The sequence below is a fragment of the Leptodactylus fuscus genome, chromosome 2, assembly GCF_031893055.1.
Source record: "Leptodactylus fuscus isolate aLepFus1 chromosome 2, aLepFus1.hap2, whole genome shotgun sequence".
NCBI lineage: Eukaryota > Metazoa > Chordata > Amphibia > Anura > Leptodactylidae > Leptodactylus > Leptodactylus fuscus.
Genome location: NC_134266.1, coordinates 176,772,016 through 176,787,674, shown reverse-complemented (window position 1 = coordinate 176,787,674; position 15,659 = coordinate 176,772,016). Strand labels below are relative to the sequence as shown.

The 15,659-nt window shown below is 41.2% G+C and overlaps 1 protein-coding gene across 2 annotated transcripts in view; it reads left to right on the top strand.

The window, feature by feature from the left end:
* The window catches only part of GABRB3 (gamma-aminobutyric acid type A receptor subunit beta3), a 297,693-nt gene extending 282,313 nt beyond the window's left edge, over window positions 1-15,380 (top strand). For both annotated transcript variants that reach the window (XM_075265195.1, XM_075265196.1), the window contains 2 exons: window positions 3,438-3,682; window positions 14,131-15,380. In XM_075265195.1, the coding sequence (XP_075121296.1) occupies window positions 3,438-3,682; window positions 14,131-14,481 (596 nt within the window). In that variant the 3' untranslated portion in view covers window positions 14,482-15,380. The remainder of the gene's footprint in view (window positions 1-3,437; window positions 3,683-14,130) is intronic.
* Window positions 15,381-15,659: the final 279 nt, after the last annotated feature.

Genomic DNA, 15,659 nt, shown 5'->3' with positions numbered 1-15,659 from the left:
GAGTCTAAGGTCGGACCAGAATGGAGACTGGTGTGGAGCAATCTTAGACTCCGCCTCCTCCAGCAGAGCCAGCGCTGATTGGCCGAATTCCATACTCTGGCCAATCAGCACTGGCTAATGCATTGTATTGGCAGGATGAAGCAGTGCTGACTGTGTGTGTTTAGCTCAACTACGCCGGTGGAGTAGTTGAGCTAAGCACACAGATTCAGCTCTGCTTCAATCAGCACTGGCCAATGCATTCTATTGGCGTGATGAAGCAGTGCTGAATGTGTGTGTTTAGCTCAACTACGCCGGTGGAGTAGTTGAGCTAAACACACACATTCAGCACTGCTTCATCACGCCAATAGAATGCACTGGCCAGCGCTGATTGGCCAGAGTATGGAATTCGGCCAATCAGCGCTGGCTCTGCTGGAGGAGGCGGAGTCTAAGATCGCTCCACACCAGTCTCCATTCAGGTCCGACCTTAGACTCCGCCTCCTCCAGCAGAGCCAGCGCTGATTGGCCAAAGTACGGAATTCGGCCAATCAGCGCTGGCCAATGCATCCCTATGGGAAAAAGTTTATCTCACAAAAATCACAATTACACACCCGATAGAGCCCCAAAAAGTCATTTTTAATAACATTCCCCCCTAAATAAAGGTTATCCCTAGCTATCCCTGCCTGTACAGCTATCCCTTTCTCATAGTCACAAAGTTCACATTCTCATATGACCCGGATTTGAAATCCACTATTCGTCTAAAATGGAGGTCACCTGATTTCGGCAGCCAATGACTTTTTCCAATATTTTTCAATGCCCCCGGTGTCGTAGTTCCTGTCCCACCTCCCCTGCGCTGTTATTGGTGCAAAAAAGGCGCCAGGGAAGGTGGGAGGGGAATCGAATTTTGGCGCACTTTACCACGCGGTGTTCGATTCGATTCGAACATGGCGAACACCCTGATATCCGATCGAACATGTGTTCGATAGAACACTGTTCGCTCATCTCTACTTATAACATGTTATGTGTGTTATTTAGAAAGGGTTGTATCAGTATAATCCAGTTCAGTATAGAAAAGATAGAACATAACCTAGAGCAGTGTTAAAAAAGAAATAGAACTTCATATAAACTGTGTAATCGCCATGCTTTATTTTATTGCTTGCTGTGACAAGTTACAGCAGTACAGAATGTATTTTCAGGCCAAGATATTGTAGCTTGGAAGAAATGGTGCACATAGGAAAGATCAATGTCTAGCCAGTTACAGAACATGCTTCAATGTCCGATAGATAACTCATTCTTAGGCCTTGTTTACACAGTGCCAGTTTGGTGCAGTATATGGGTATTTACGTTCCTACTGCGTAAGTCTAATGAATGATAGAGATAGCAGTGGGTCCGTATGGAGGAATAGTTGATGGGTCCCTTCCTGGTTAACAGGCGATTGGGTTTTGAGATTTGTCACAAGCAAAAGGATCATAGAGTTATTCTAACAATTCCTTCACTGGTTTTAGGGGTATATGTATCATAAGTGCAGACAATGTACCGTATATACTCGAATATAATCCGAGGAGGGGGGGGAGGTGACCAACCACAATAGTAATGTATAGAATCTCCCATAAAGTAGTGAAAAAAAAGAAGCTATAAAAAGAATAAAAAAAAATAAAAGTTCTAAATTACTCCTTGTCCTAGAATACATATAAAATTAGAAAATTACTGTGAAACACATACATATTAGGTATCCCTGTGTCTGAAAGTGCCCGGTCTACTGAATATAGGGTATCTGCAGGGGTTAATAGGAGCACTGCTGATACCCTATAATCAGTCAGACTGAATTTCAAGTGGGGGAAAAAAACAAAACAGTCAGGGCAGACAGATAACCAAAACACCCCCTCCCCTTCCCCAGCACCCAGCATCTACTGCACCTAAAAACTCCGACCATTTTATTTTTTGAAATTTTCCAGTAGCTGATGCATTCCCTCCCCCATCCCACCCCCCCCCCCCCCCCCCCGCGACCCCTCGGCTTATACTCGAGTGAATAAGTTTTCCCAGTTTTTTGTGGTAAAATCAGGGGCCTCAGCTTATATTCGGGTTGGCTTATACTCGAGTATATACGGTAACTGATTTGGGGCCATTGGAAAAAAAAGGCCTTTGTCCTTAGCTATAAGTCCACATGGACCTGAAATGAATCCTTACATTACTTGCAAGAAAATGGGAATTGTTCCAAAGGTTCATAAGAAGATCCCTAAAGGGAAAGCATCTTAATGGGGTGCAATTTGTGATACAACGTCTCACTTGTATGCCAGTTTCTGGGGTATATGACATATCTAGTAAATGTCCATCATGTATGAATAACTCATATCAAGAAATACTGCCCCTTGCAAATTGTGTGCATAAGGCCTGACATTATTCCCTTGTAACCGCCAGCTGAGCATGTGATATTTTATTTCACAATTTCAGTTTTCCAGGCATAAAGATGTAGCAGAGCTGAGGTGATTGATTCAGAGAACTAAGGGTGTTATTACGCCTTTGTATTAGCGATTACACCCATGGTTTTCCTCTAATTGTTGGTCTGCGCCTGGACTTGTCACGTAAAATAATGGCAAGTCAAGGTTCAAATTACCAGTAAATTACACCAAATGTATTTATAAGAAATTATTTAGAATTTAGATATTAGAATTTACAATTACAACTATTTCAGAAAATATGGAAATAAAAAATGTGGTTGGTAAAAAAAATCAAAAAAATCGTAAGAATGCCAACAATATCAAGTGATGTTGAAAAAGATCTGATTTAAAAAAAAAAAAAATGTGAATATTAAAACTTAAAAAAAAAGGTTAAATTTTTTATAGTATTGTGGCAGTGGCATAAGTAAAGTCTTGTGGGCCTCCGTGTAATCTTTTGTCTGGGGCCCCTAGCTCATCCCTGCAGCGAATTCCTGATAGTAATGGTTTCAGGTGCTAAGAAGTCTAATCAACCTTAGTCTGGTTAAGGTAATCTGTGGGTCTCCTTAGCTTATGGGCCAGATGGAAGATACAATTTCAATACTGATGCCATTGCTTATGGGCCCCTTAAGGCTCTTGGGCCCCGGTGCAAGTGCACCCTCTGCATCCCCCACAAATTAAGCCCCTGTATTGTGGAAAAACAGCACTGGTATTACTTGCTGCTTGCAACATAGACAGTAAATCTTTTTTTAGACATTTTCATAAATCTTCCACTATAGAAAGCTTTATAGCAAACTTACTGCGTAACAAAATTGTTCCCGAGAACATGTAGTTAAGGGAAAAAAGTGTAAGGTCTTATTTTCACATCACGTGGTTGTGTGGGGCATATTCACATATGAGAGACTTGAGGCAGAAATTTCTGCTTCTATAGGGTATATTTTTCATTGATTTACTTATATTCTATATTGTAATAAATTTTACTATGCTAATTAAAATTCATCAATTTTTTTTTTTTTTTTTTTTTAGGTATAACTACTGTACTGACTATGACAACTATCAACACTCATCTTCGGGAAACATTGCCTAAAATCCCTTATGTAAAAGCCATTGACATGTATTTGATGGGTTGCTTTGTATTTGTATTTTTGGCCTTGCTTGAGTATGCCTTTGTCAACTACATCTTTTTTGGAAGAGGTCCACAAATGCAAAAAAAGCTTGCAGAGAAAACAGCCAAGGCAAATAATGACCGCTCCAAATTTGAAAGCAATCGGGTAAATCTATTTTGACTGAATGTATATGAAAAGCATGCACTTATATTGGTATTGTGGTTGGGAATTGAGACTGAGCCCTAAAAAACAAAGCTTAATACAATGCATATGGGGAGTTAAAGGAGCACTAAACCAAAGAATCCAAAGAAACAAGATTAAATCAGTATTTAACCACTTCCGGACCGCCCATAGACTATATACGTCCGGGAAGTGGTTGCCTAGTTCTGACAGGACATACCTGTATGTCCAGTCAGAACACAGCAGCTGCACAGAGATCGTGTAGCTGCTTTCACTAGGAGCCAGCTGTAACTTCAGCCGGAGCTCCCAGAGAGAAGACAGGGCAGATTTATTACCTCCCCTGCCTTCTCTATCGCTGTGTATACAGTGCTCAATGAGCGCTGTATACACGGCTATGGACGCAGCCATAATTCAGCTGCCCTCTGACCCGGCAAACACGTGATCCTCCGGGAGCAGAGTCTTACCAGAGCTGCTGGGTCCTACAGGACCCCAGATCAGCTCTGTATACTGTGTATACAGAGTGTATACATATACAGAGTGTATACATATACTGTGTATACAGCGTGCAGGAGGCTGGATTCCTCCTGTATCTGAGGTTAAATGTAGCAACCCCAGTTATAGGAGAAATCAGCCTCAAGTACAAAAAAAATAAGTGATCAGATGTCCCCAAAGGTCTCTTATTACCTTATGGGGACACAATCTGAAAAAAAAAATATATATATCTCCCTATATTATAAAAATGAATTTCTGTCTGTCTGTCTGTCTGTCTGTCTGTCTGTCTGTGCTCTAATGCGAACCAAACGACTGGACCGATCTTCACCAAATTTGGTACAGAGATACTTCAGGTATCCGGGAAGGTTTAAGACGAGACTCCAACTCGCTCGGACGTACCGTTGCTGAGATACAGCATTCCAAACACAATGCCCCCCCCTTAGCCAATACAAACCTGCAAGACTTTCACTCATATTCCAACTGCAATACACACGGTCACTCCACATACACAATACAACACTGATATCCAAACTGAGATACACGCATCAGAGGATTAGATACACAGATCAGCACACAGTATCACACGCCAGATGATTAGATACACGCGTCTGCACACAGTCCCACAAACCAGAGGATTAAATACGCACTTCTGCACACAGTTCCACAGACTAAAGGATTTGATACGTGCATCTGCACACGGTTCCACATGCCGAAGGATTAGATACAGGCGTCTACACACAGTTCCACACTCCAGAGGATTAGATACGCGCATCTGCACACAGTACCACATGCAGTAGGATTAGATACGTGCGTCTACACATAGTTCCACAAGCGGAAGGATTAGATACGCGCCTCTTCACACAATACCACACAGGGGAGGATTAGATACGTGTGTGTGAACACAGTACCACAGTTTGGAGGATTAGATGCATGCCTCTGCACACAGTACCACAAGCCAGAGAATTAGATACGCGTCTCAGCACACAGTATCACACGGGGGAGGTTTAGATACGCGCGTCTACACACAATACCACATGCCATAGGATTAGATACGCCCGTCTACACATAGTTCCACACGCCGAAGGATTAGATACGCGCCTCTTCACACAATACCACACAGGGGAGGATTAGATACGTGTGTGTGAACACAGTACCACACTTTGGAGGATTAGATACATGCCTCTGGACACAGTACCACAAGCCAGAGAATTAGATACGCGTTTCCACACACAGTATCACACGGGGAGGATAAGATACGCGCGTCTGCACACAGTACCACACGGGGGAAGATTAGATACGTGCGTCTACACACAGTACCACATGCCAGGGGATTGGATACGCACATCTACACACAGTACCACATGCCATAGGATTAGATACGCGCGTCTGCACACAGTACCACATGCTGGGGGATTGGATACGCGCGTCTACACACTGTTCCACACGCCATAGGATTAGATACGCACCTCTTCACACAATACCACACAGGGGAGGATTAGATACACGTGTCTTCACACAGTTGTACACGCCATAGGATTAGATACACACGTCTGCACAGAGTACCACATGCCGTAGGATTAGATACACGCATCTACATACAGTTCCACACTCTAGAGGATTAGATACGCACGTCTGCACACAGTTATACACACCATAAGATTAGATACACACATCTGCACACAGTACCACATGCCGGGGGCTTGGATACGTGCGTCTACACACAGTTCCACATGCCATAGGATTAGATACGCGCCTCTTTACACAATACCACACAGGGGAGGATTAGTTACACGTGTCTTCACACAGTTGTACACGCCATAGGATTAGATACAAGCGTCTGCACACAGTAACACATGCCGTAGGATTAGATACGCGCGTCTACACACAGTACCACATGTTGTAGCATTAGATACGCGTGTCTGCACACAGTACCACTTGCCGTAGGATTAGATACGCGCATCTACACACATTTGTACACACCATAGGATTAGATACACACGTCTGCACACAGTACCACATGCCGTAGGATTAGATACACGCGTCTACATACAGTTCCACACTGCAGAGGATTAAATACGCGCGTCTGCACACAGTTGTCCACGCCATAGGATTAGATACACGCGTCTGCACACAGTACCACATGCAGTAGGATTAGATACGCGCGTCTACACATAGTTCCACAAGCGGAAGGATTAGATACGCGCTTCTTCACACAATACCACACAGGGGAGGATTAGATACGTGTGTGTGAACACAGTACCACACTTTGGAGGATTAGATGCATGCCTCTGCACACAGTACCACAAGCCAGAGAATTAGATACGCGTCTCAGCACACAGTATCACACGGGGGAGGTTTAGATACGCGCGTCTACACACAGTACCACATGCCATAGGATTAGATACGCCCATCTACACATAGTTCCACACGCCGAAGGTTTAGATACGCACCTCTTCACACAATACCACACAAGGAAGGATTAGATACGTGTATCTGCACACAGTACCACACTTTGGAGGATTAGATACATGCCTCTGGACACAGTACCACAAGCCAGAGAATTAGATACGCATTTCCGCACACAGTATCACACGGGGAGGATAAGATATGCGCGTCTGCACACAGTACCACACGGGGGAGGATTAGATACGTGCGTCTACACACAGTACCACATGCTGGGGGATTGGATACGCACGTCTACACACAGTACCACATGCCATATGATTAGATACGTGCGTCTGCACACAGTACCACATGCCGGGGGATTGGATACGCGCGTCTACACACTGTTCCACACGCCATAGGATTAGATACACATGTCTTCACATAGTTGTACACGCCATAGGATTAGATACACACGTCTGCACAGAGTACCACATGCCGTAGGATTAGATACACGCATCTACATACAGTTCCACACTCCAGAGGATTAGATACGCATGTCTGCACACAGTTATACACACCATAAGATTAGATACACACATCTGCACACAGTACCACATGCTGTAGGATTAGATATGCGCGTCTACACACAGTTCCACACGCCAAAGGATTAGATACGCGCCTCTTCACACAATACCACACAGGGGAGGATTAGATACATGCGTCTGAATACAGTACCACACTTTGGAGGATTAGATACATGCATCTGCACACAGTACCACATGCCAGAGAATTAGATACGCATCTCAGCACACAGTACCACACGGGGAGGATTAGATACGCGCATCTGCACACAGTACCTCATGCCAGAGGATTAGATACACCTGTCTGCACATAGTACCACATGCTGTAAGATTAGATATGCAGTTCACTGATATCCAAAATGAGATACACATAATCACATTACGCTTATGGACATACACAGAAACAACATACAAAATACACCAGTGCAAAACTGGACAATTCTTATGAGGCCACTACACAAACATAACATGTAATATACCCGTGCGAAGCCGGGTCCTCCCTCTAGTATATATATATATATATATATATATATATATATATATATATATATATAATAAAAAAGTTTTTAAAAAATGTAAATAAAATAATAATAAAAAATAAATAAATAATACGCTAATAAAACGCCGTTATTAAAGGTTATAGCCCCACCCCCGACGACACCATACAAAATAAAAATTACCGTAACGGAGAGGAAAAACTATATTATAAAGTTTTTCAGTGACACTTTGTGTTATTAAATAAAAAAAATAATAAAATTGAAAAACAGACACAATTTCCCTCCTATTTTGTTTATATTTTCCCAGATATAAAAAAAATTAAAACACATTCGAAAATAAAGATAACATAAAAATAAAGCCCTATGTGTCCCCGAAAAAAGACGCCAAAATTAGTTGACTGAGACATACGGGAAAAATGTTACAGCCCTCAAAACCGCACATACAAAATAAACCTTAAATGTGTCTGGTCCTGGACCACAAATTGGCCCGGTACTGAAGTGGTTAAGTACATCATCTCCTTATTTTAATTGCTCTTCTTTTGACTTATATCATAACTACATAAAAAATAAAATAGAAAAGTAGTGGTATTTCTCACTAGGGTAGCAGCCATGCCTCAAACCCCCCCCCTCCATTAATGCTGTAGTATAGTATAGTGGGCTGATAGCTGTGTTTATTTCAGTCATTTCTCTCATATAAAAATGTATGTTTTGTGTACCTGCACTATATTGCTTTTGGAGGAAACCAAATGTTAGAGTATGCGAGCAAGGACGTTTAAGAGTACATGGAGGTACAGTGAGTGTGTCTATTTTGTTGCAAGGAATCCCCCAAGTAACTGACATTATCTAATAGGTATGGTAACAGTAGTGCCAGCAGTAGTAGTTAATGGTACCAACAGTAATTCTTTTTTTTTTTTTTTTAATGTAGATTATGAGCCCCACATAGAACTCACAATGTACATTTCGCCACATCAGTACGTCTTTTTTGGAATATGGGATGGAAATACATGCAAACACGGGGAGAACATACAAACTGCTTGCAGATGTTTTTTTTGCCCTTGGCAGATTTGAGCACCAGGACTCCAGCGCTGCAAGGCTGCAGTGCTAACCACTGAGCCACCATGTAGCCCCCTCCAACAGTAATTCCAATAGTGCCAGCAGTTATACCAATAGTACCAGCAGTCGTGTACATGTAGTGACATCAGCTGACTGTGCCTCACTAACTCACAGTGGGAACAGTATAACCCAGTACAGCTCCACAAGTCAGCCAGATGCTACATGGCAAATATGTGTGGTTATTAATAACATACCTTTCTAGAATTTGCCTTTCATGGTTCTGGGAAAGCTGATTAACATACAAGGCTATGCAGTAATAGAGACTGTTGAACTATTCTAAATATATCTAATATATCAATATTTTACGGAAATCCCCCTGCTTGCTCCCAAATCATGTAAAAGCTGTCTAGATTTGCCTTTCATGGTTCTGCCAAAGCTGGGTGGCATAGCACGTGGAGCGGTGGTAGGTAATAGGGAATACTGCATTTATCTAACTAAATGCACAGTTTTATGTTTTTTTATTGAAAAGTAGTAGTAAAAAACAACTTTTGAATAAATGTTAAACTACTAATCCTTAATGTTAAGTGCTACTATTCCCACCTAATGTAAGACTGGCTTCACATTCTCTCCTGTTGATCCAGCACAAAATAATAAAGTATCTGTGTACTGATCTAGTATGCCAATGGTTCCATTGTGTCAAGTTCATGTAGCTTTTTTTAAGCAAGAGTAGCGGAGTATGTGACGTTTTTTAATTTAGGAAAGAAAAAACAAGTTTGACTAAATATGAACAAGAAATTAGAAGAATATGCAAATCTGTCTTCCATGATGTAATTAGGAAGTCAGGTGCTTCAGTGTTGCAAACCAATAGAGGGCGCTCACTGGAATTTGCAAGCCTGTCTTCCCTGATGTAATTAGGAAGACAGAATCTCAGTGATATGGCCCAATAATATGGCCCATGGTCCCTTGCAAAGTGGAGTGCTAAAGGCTTAATAAGTCTCCACACACCTATATGGTCGTCTGTCCCTAAAAAGTGACGATATCCCCTTAACCCTGTCTAAGCCTCTCACCTCTACCAGGTTAGTCTTCTCTACACCAGACTGACGAGATGCAATAACATCGAAACGGCCGTCCTCGGTTGAGAGACTATACCTGGTAATAATCTCAGCATCATTGCAAAACAAAGGCCTCTTGGAATGTCGAGCGTGATGTTAAAGGGAGCAGCTTTTATTGGGCCATATCACTGAGATTCTGTCTTCCTAATTACATCAGGGAAGACAGGCTAGTACATTCCAGTGAGCGCCCTCTATTGGTTTGCAACACTGAGGCACCTGACTTCCTAATTACATCATGGAAGACAGATTTGCACATTCTTCCCATGGTCCTTGCAAAGTGGAGTGCTAAAGGCTTAATAAGTCTCCACACACCTATATGGTGGTCTCTCCCTAAGGAGTGACGATATTCCCTTAACCAAGAAATTAGAAGTCAATAAGATCTTTCAGAATCCACCATAGCTGTAATTACTTCACTAATAATAAATGCAATGTCACTTGCATAAACAGAGACTCAACTGTAGACACAGCCTGCAAGTATAGTATATCTATGGCATATACTATAGACACAGCCTGCAAGTATAGTATATCTATGGCATATACTATAGATACAGCCTGCAAGTATAGTATATCTCTGGCATATACTATAGACACAGCCTGCAAGTATAGTATATCTATGGCATATACTATAGATACAGCCTGCAAGTATGGTATATCTATGGCATATACTATAGATACAGCCTGCAAGTATAGTATATCTATGGCATATACTATAGATACAGCCTGCAAGTATAGTATATCTCTGGCATATACTATAGACACAGCCTGCAAGTATAGTATATCTCTGGCATATACTATAGACACAGCCTGCAAGTATGGTATATCTATGGCATATACTATAGATACAGCCTGCAAGTATGGTATATCTATGGCATATACTATAGATACAGCCTGCAAGTATAGTATATCTCTGGCATATACTATAGACACAGCCTGCAAGTATGGCATATCTATGGCATATACTACTAATGTACACATGAGCCCTCTATTGATAATGCTGCAATCAACAGATGGAGCAACCATTTTGTCACCAATGTACAGTACCTGTATATAAATTGTGAACAGAAATGGGATAAAATCTAATAGAATCTCACACCTAAAAACCTGAAACCTCTTCTAATGCACTTTTCAATAAACATGTCCTGTAATAAATCTGAACACATATATTTTGCAGCGGTAGACAAAATCACCACTTCAGTGAAATTTCAATTTAGTCAATAGTCAGTTCTCTCGTGCAGTCGGCCATGTGTGCCCGGCTCCATCATTTAATAATAATATTGTGGAAACATTTATTTAATCAGTTCCGGTCTGATAAGAAGAAGAAATAGTGTATACTTTCCGCCTGGCATATTCAGGTCTGACAATTTTGTCAGCATTGTAAACTCAGCAGCTAAACACAGGATCTGTATGGCACGCTCAGTGAACAGAACTAAACAGTGAATAATAATTATACAAGCCTGTCTGATCATTTGCTTTCCTCCAAAAGCAATAAAGTGCAGGTACACAAAACATACATTTTTATATTAGAGGAATTACTGAAATAAACACCGCCATCAACCCACTATACTATACTACCGCATTAATGGATGCTTCTAGTATCTAAATGCTGAAATGTAAGATTTCCTCTTGGCAGATTTACAAAGTAAATAATCCGTTTTACAATACAGGCCAGACATTGACCACTTCTTATAAGTATTAGCTTTTATAATATTGCTAATGGAAAGAAGCACCCAGTGACTATATTGTGATTTATTGTGAAGGTTGGTAGCTATTGAGAAGAATATTAATGAATTGAGTCGTCCTACCTTATGGAAGTCTCAATATTTTTATTTTGAGGAAATAGTTTCAAAAAAGCAAAATTTACCCTACTAGTGCAGTAAAAAAATCACAAGTTTAGGGAACCTTTAAACAAGTCCAATGAGTGGCAGATCTCTGAGGAGCGCTGATTGGAAAATAACGGCCTATAGGCAACAGTTTACTCCACACTCCCCATGGGAAAACTTGGCTGAGCTGGGTCTGCATAAATATATATATATATATATATATATATATATATATATATGTAGAGAGAAGAAGTTTTCAGCTATCTAGGGTGTATGACTAGCTTAACAAAAACTACTCTCTTATCTAAACATATATAATAAGCTAGTTTCTGAAGTGTATGTATCAGGGCTCGTTCACATGTGCGCCCAGCGCCGCACCTTCCATGAGGCGACCTGAAGCGACCGCTTCAGGCGGCGCTATGCCAGGGCCCCAGGGAGGGTGGCATTTTTGCTGACCTAAGCCAGTCCAGGACAAGCTGTCCTGGACTGGCTTAGGGTCACTGTCACTGAGTGGTGGATTGGGGAGGCCACTGGAGCAGTGCTGCTCCAGTGGCCGCCCCTCACGCTCAGGCAGAGAGCAGGTCTTCTCCGTGCCTGCTCTTTGCCTGTTAAGACGCTCGCTCCGCTCGGCCCCGCCCCCTCAGCTTGGCCCCTCCCCCTTCGCGTGGCCCTGCTCTGCCCCCTTCAGTTTGGCCCTGGGGGGGGGGGGGTGCGGCTTTCTGATGTCTGCCTCAGACGGCAGAAACAAATGGTTCGCCACTGTCTGCGCCCAGTCTCCGTTCTGCAGGTTTCCGTTTCCTGCACAAAACAGGGGCAGGAGACGGAAACCTGCCGGCATGTTTCAAGCCCATTCATTTGAATGGGCTTGAAAAGTCTCCAGCCGTGTGCGCCGTTGAGCGTTTTATGCGCTCCGCAGTGAAACCGTTTTTTTTTTAAACCGAACACAGAGTTGGACATGCAGTAGTCTGTGTTCGGTTTAAATAAAAATGTTTCACTGCGGAAAGCATAAAACGCTCCTCGGTGCTCACAGCCGGACTCGGCATGATAGGTTTCCGTCTTCTGCATGCAGCGTAACCAGTATTATGGAGATGTTTGGCTAGTTACATGACCTGTTCACACCACTGCACAATTTTGGAGTAAATAAATCTATTTTCTTGATAAATATACATTGTATCTAGTTTTCTCACTGACCAAATAGCCTCAGACTTTTATATAAAGGTTTTCTTTATTTACCGCTGTAACCTTAATTTGATCACTTAAGTTCTCCATCTCACAAAGGGCATCTAAGGCCTTATTCACATCTGCGTTCAGTGAACGGAATATGGAACGCATTAAAAAGCGGTGAGCAATGAAAAAACACGGACCCCATAGACTATAATGGGGTCCGTATATTTTCTGTGCGGTGTCTTCAAGCACCATTTTTCTCTCCGCATGATTCGTGCAAACACCGCATGGAAAACACACGGACCCCATTATAGTCTGTGGGGTCCGTGTGCTTTCATTACTCACCACTTGTCAATGCATTCGGTATTCTGTTTGGGGCATCCCCATGCAGACTCCCCGAATAGAATACCGGACACAGATGTGAATCAGGCCTTAGGGTCTATATTATAGGAAGTCAGAACTGTATGCCTCTTGGAATGTGGATGAAAACAGGTTGAAGTCATCCAGATGTTGCTATTGTTTGGATTTAAGGCCTATTACTTTACATTTAATATATTTAATTAGTATAATGCTAATTATTCATCACACGGTTTCTATTAAACAGTTATCTTTCTCAACTTCAGACAAAACTTTTGTAATGAAAAAGACATGCCAGCGAATTGTTATATAAAATCTATATATAGCAAAGCAATGAATATATTTAATAGTGAAAACAAATAGCTCTATATATGCAGCCAGCAGCATTGCTGGACTGTAAAAATTTAGTACATGTAGTATAATTTGTTTATGCGCCCATGAACTGAATCTGCAAATAAAAAGCATTTTACCAAGGAAGGTAATTTTTTCTCTGAGGCTAATATTTATTAGCTTATAGCCCTAAAATAAAGAACATCAGTGACAATCTGTAAATACAGTTTACAGCAAAATCCTGATATTTATTAAGGGGTATGGATATAATTGGTAGGCGACACCACAATGTCGTAAAAGATGGGACGTTTCACATCTGAGACCTATGGAGAACAAAGGTTTACTGATCCTTTCAGCAATGTAGCTATAAAAGGTTATTGCATGTTGTCGGTCACTGCACATTTGGTGTCCTGTGTTGGTCAATTCAGTGACAAGACAAGAACACTGAACTAGTGCTGCAGATCTTTCATTCTAAGGATTAGTGGCCCCAGCAGATGAGATCCTATCGGTCAATAAGTTATTGCATGTACTAGCCAATTGTCTCTTCTCGACAACCCCTTACGATTACTTAATGTCACATAAGATATATCTCATTCATTAAATGATCTCATAGAAATAACTCAATATATGCTTACTCTTTAGGTGGATGCTCATGGAAATATATTGCTTACAACACTTGAAATCCATAATGAAGTCACCGGCAATGAAATTACAACAAGCGTCACTGATGTTAGAAACTCAACAACATCTTTTGATAACTCAGGAATTCAATATAGAAAACAGAGTGTTACTCGTGATGGATTTGGACGCCGTGCAATGGACAGAACTGCTCCACATGGCAAAAAGAACCATCTAAGGAGAAGATCGTCACAGTTAAAAATAAAAATCCCAGATCTAACGGATGTAAATGCCATAGACAGATGGTCAAGAATGATATTTCCTATCACATTTTCTCTCTTCAACCTAATCTACTGGTTATACTACGTCAACTGATGGACTGCTAATGATGATTCTCCATAGTAGTTACTGTATGCAGTGAAGCAGGAAAGAATTCACTAACATACGCTATATTGATATGAATGTATGTGCACGCGCATCTCAACGTTCACACACGTTCATATGAGATGAGTAAATACATCCTGTGGCAAAGGACATGAGAGCGACAGATCATTTTTCAGCTTTGAACAATGCAGATCTTCCTTGAAATAAGGAAATACTTTTTGAACTATTGCTTGAGACACTCTTTTCATGATTTCTGATACGATCCTTCAAGAATTGGATTACAACCACCTTATTTTTTTCTATTTGATGACTATGGTTTTTGACACATCTGTAACTTTGTCTTATGTTGCATACTTCAGACATTCTTTTAGCATTTTCTCTTATGACTAGAGAAGTTCCATTATTTCTGTTTGTCATTTGCTGGTTCTTGGTCGCCCACCATGGTCACACCTTAAAATCGCATAATGGCACATAAAGTGATACATGTCAACATTATCTTGGAATCCATCTTAATGCACTGACCTTAAACCCATTGCTGGATTCCTATTTATATACTACATGTTATACAGAGCAGTATATTTTTTCTACTTAGATAGGCTGTAACCTTGGTATAACATAACATTGATTTCCCGCCTACTTTATAATGCACGTTGGGGGTCATTTATAAAACAACATTATTAAGCACATTTTTATCTGCGTGGTACCCTGAAGTGTGATGCTTGCTCGGAGGTTTATGCCAGTCTTTAGATATGTTGTGTTGTTGTCAAATTCCTTCATTCACTTCTTTCTGGTCTCAGATTTTTGCAATAATGACAAACAATATATAAGAGGTCAGAAAGAATGCAGGAACAATATGTATTTAATATTTGGGTTGTGATGGTGCTGCTGTTAAGACATTTTGTTATGCTTATTGAGAGTAGATAACTGAGAACCGCTGATTGGTGGGAATGTCATGTGATGGGCCCCACCAATCTGATATTGATCACCAATCTAGGGAAAGGTCATCAATATCATTTGCCAAGAAAACCCTTTGTATGCCATAAACAGCAGCCGGCACAGAATTCGGAGGATTATATATTATGACTGCAACCTAATGTTAGCACAGGACACAGTATAAGGAAAGGGGGTGACATAGCTATTGTATGTGGCTGTGGCTAGCTGTTGCCTGG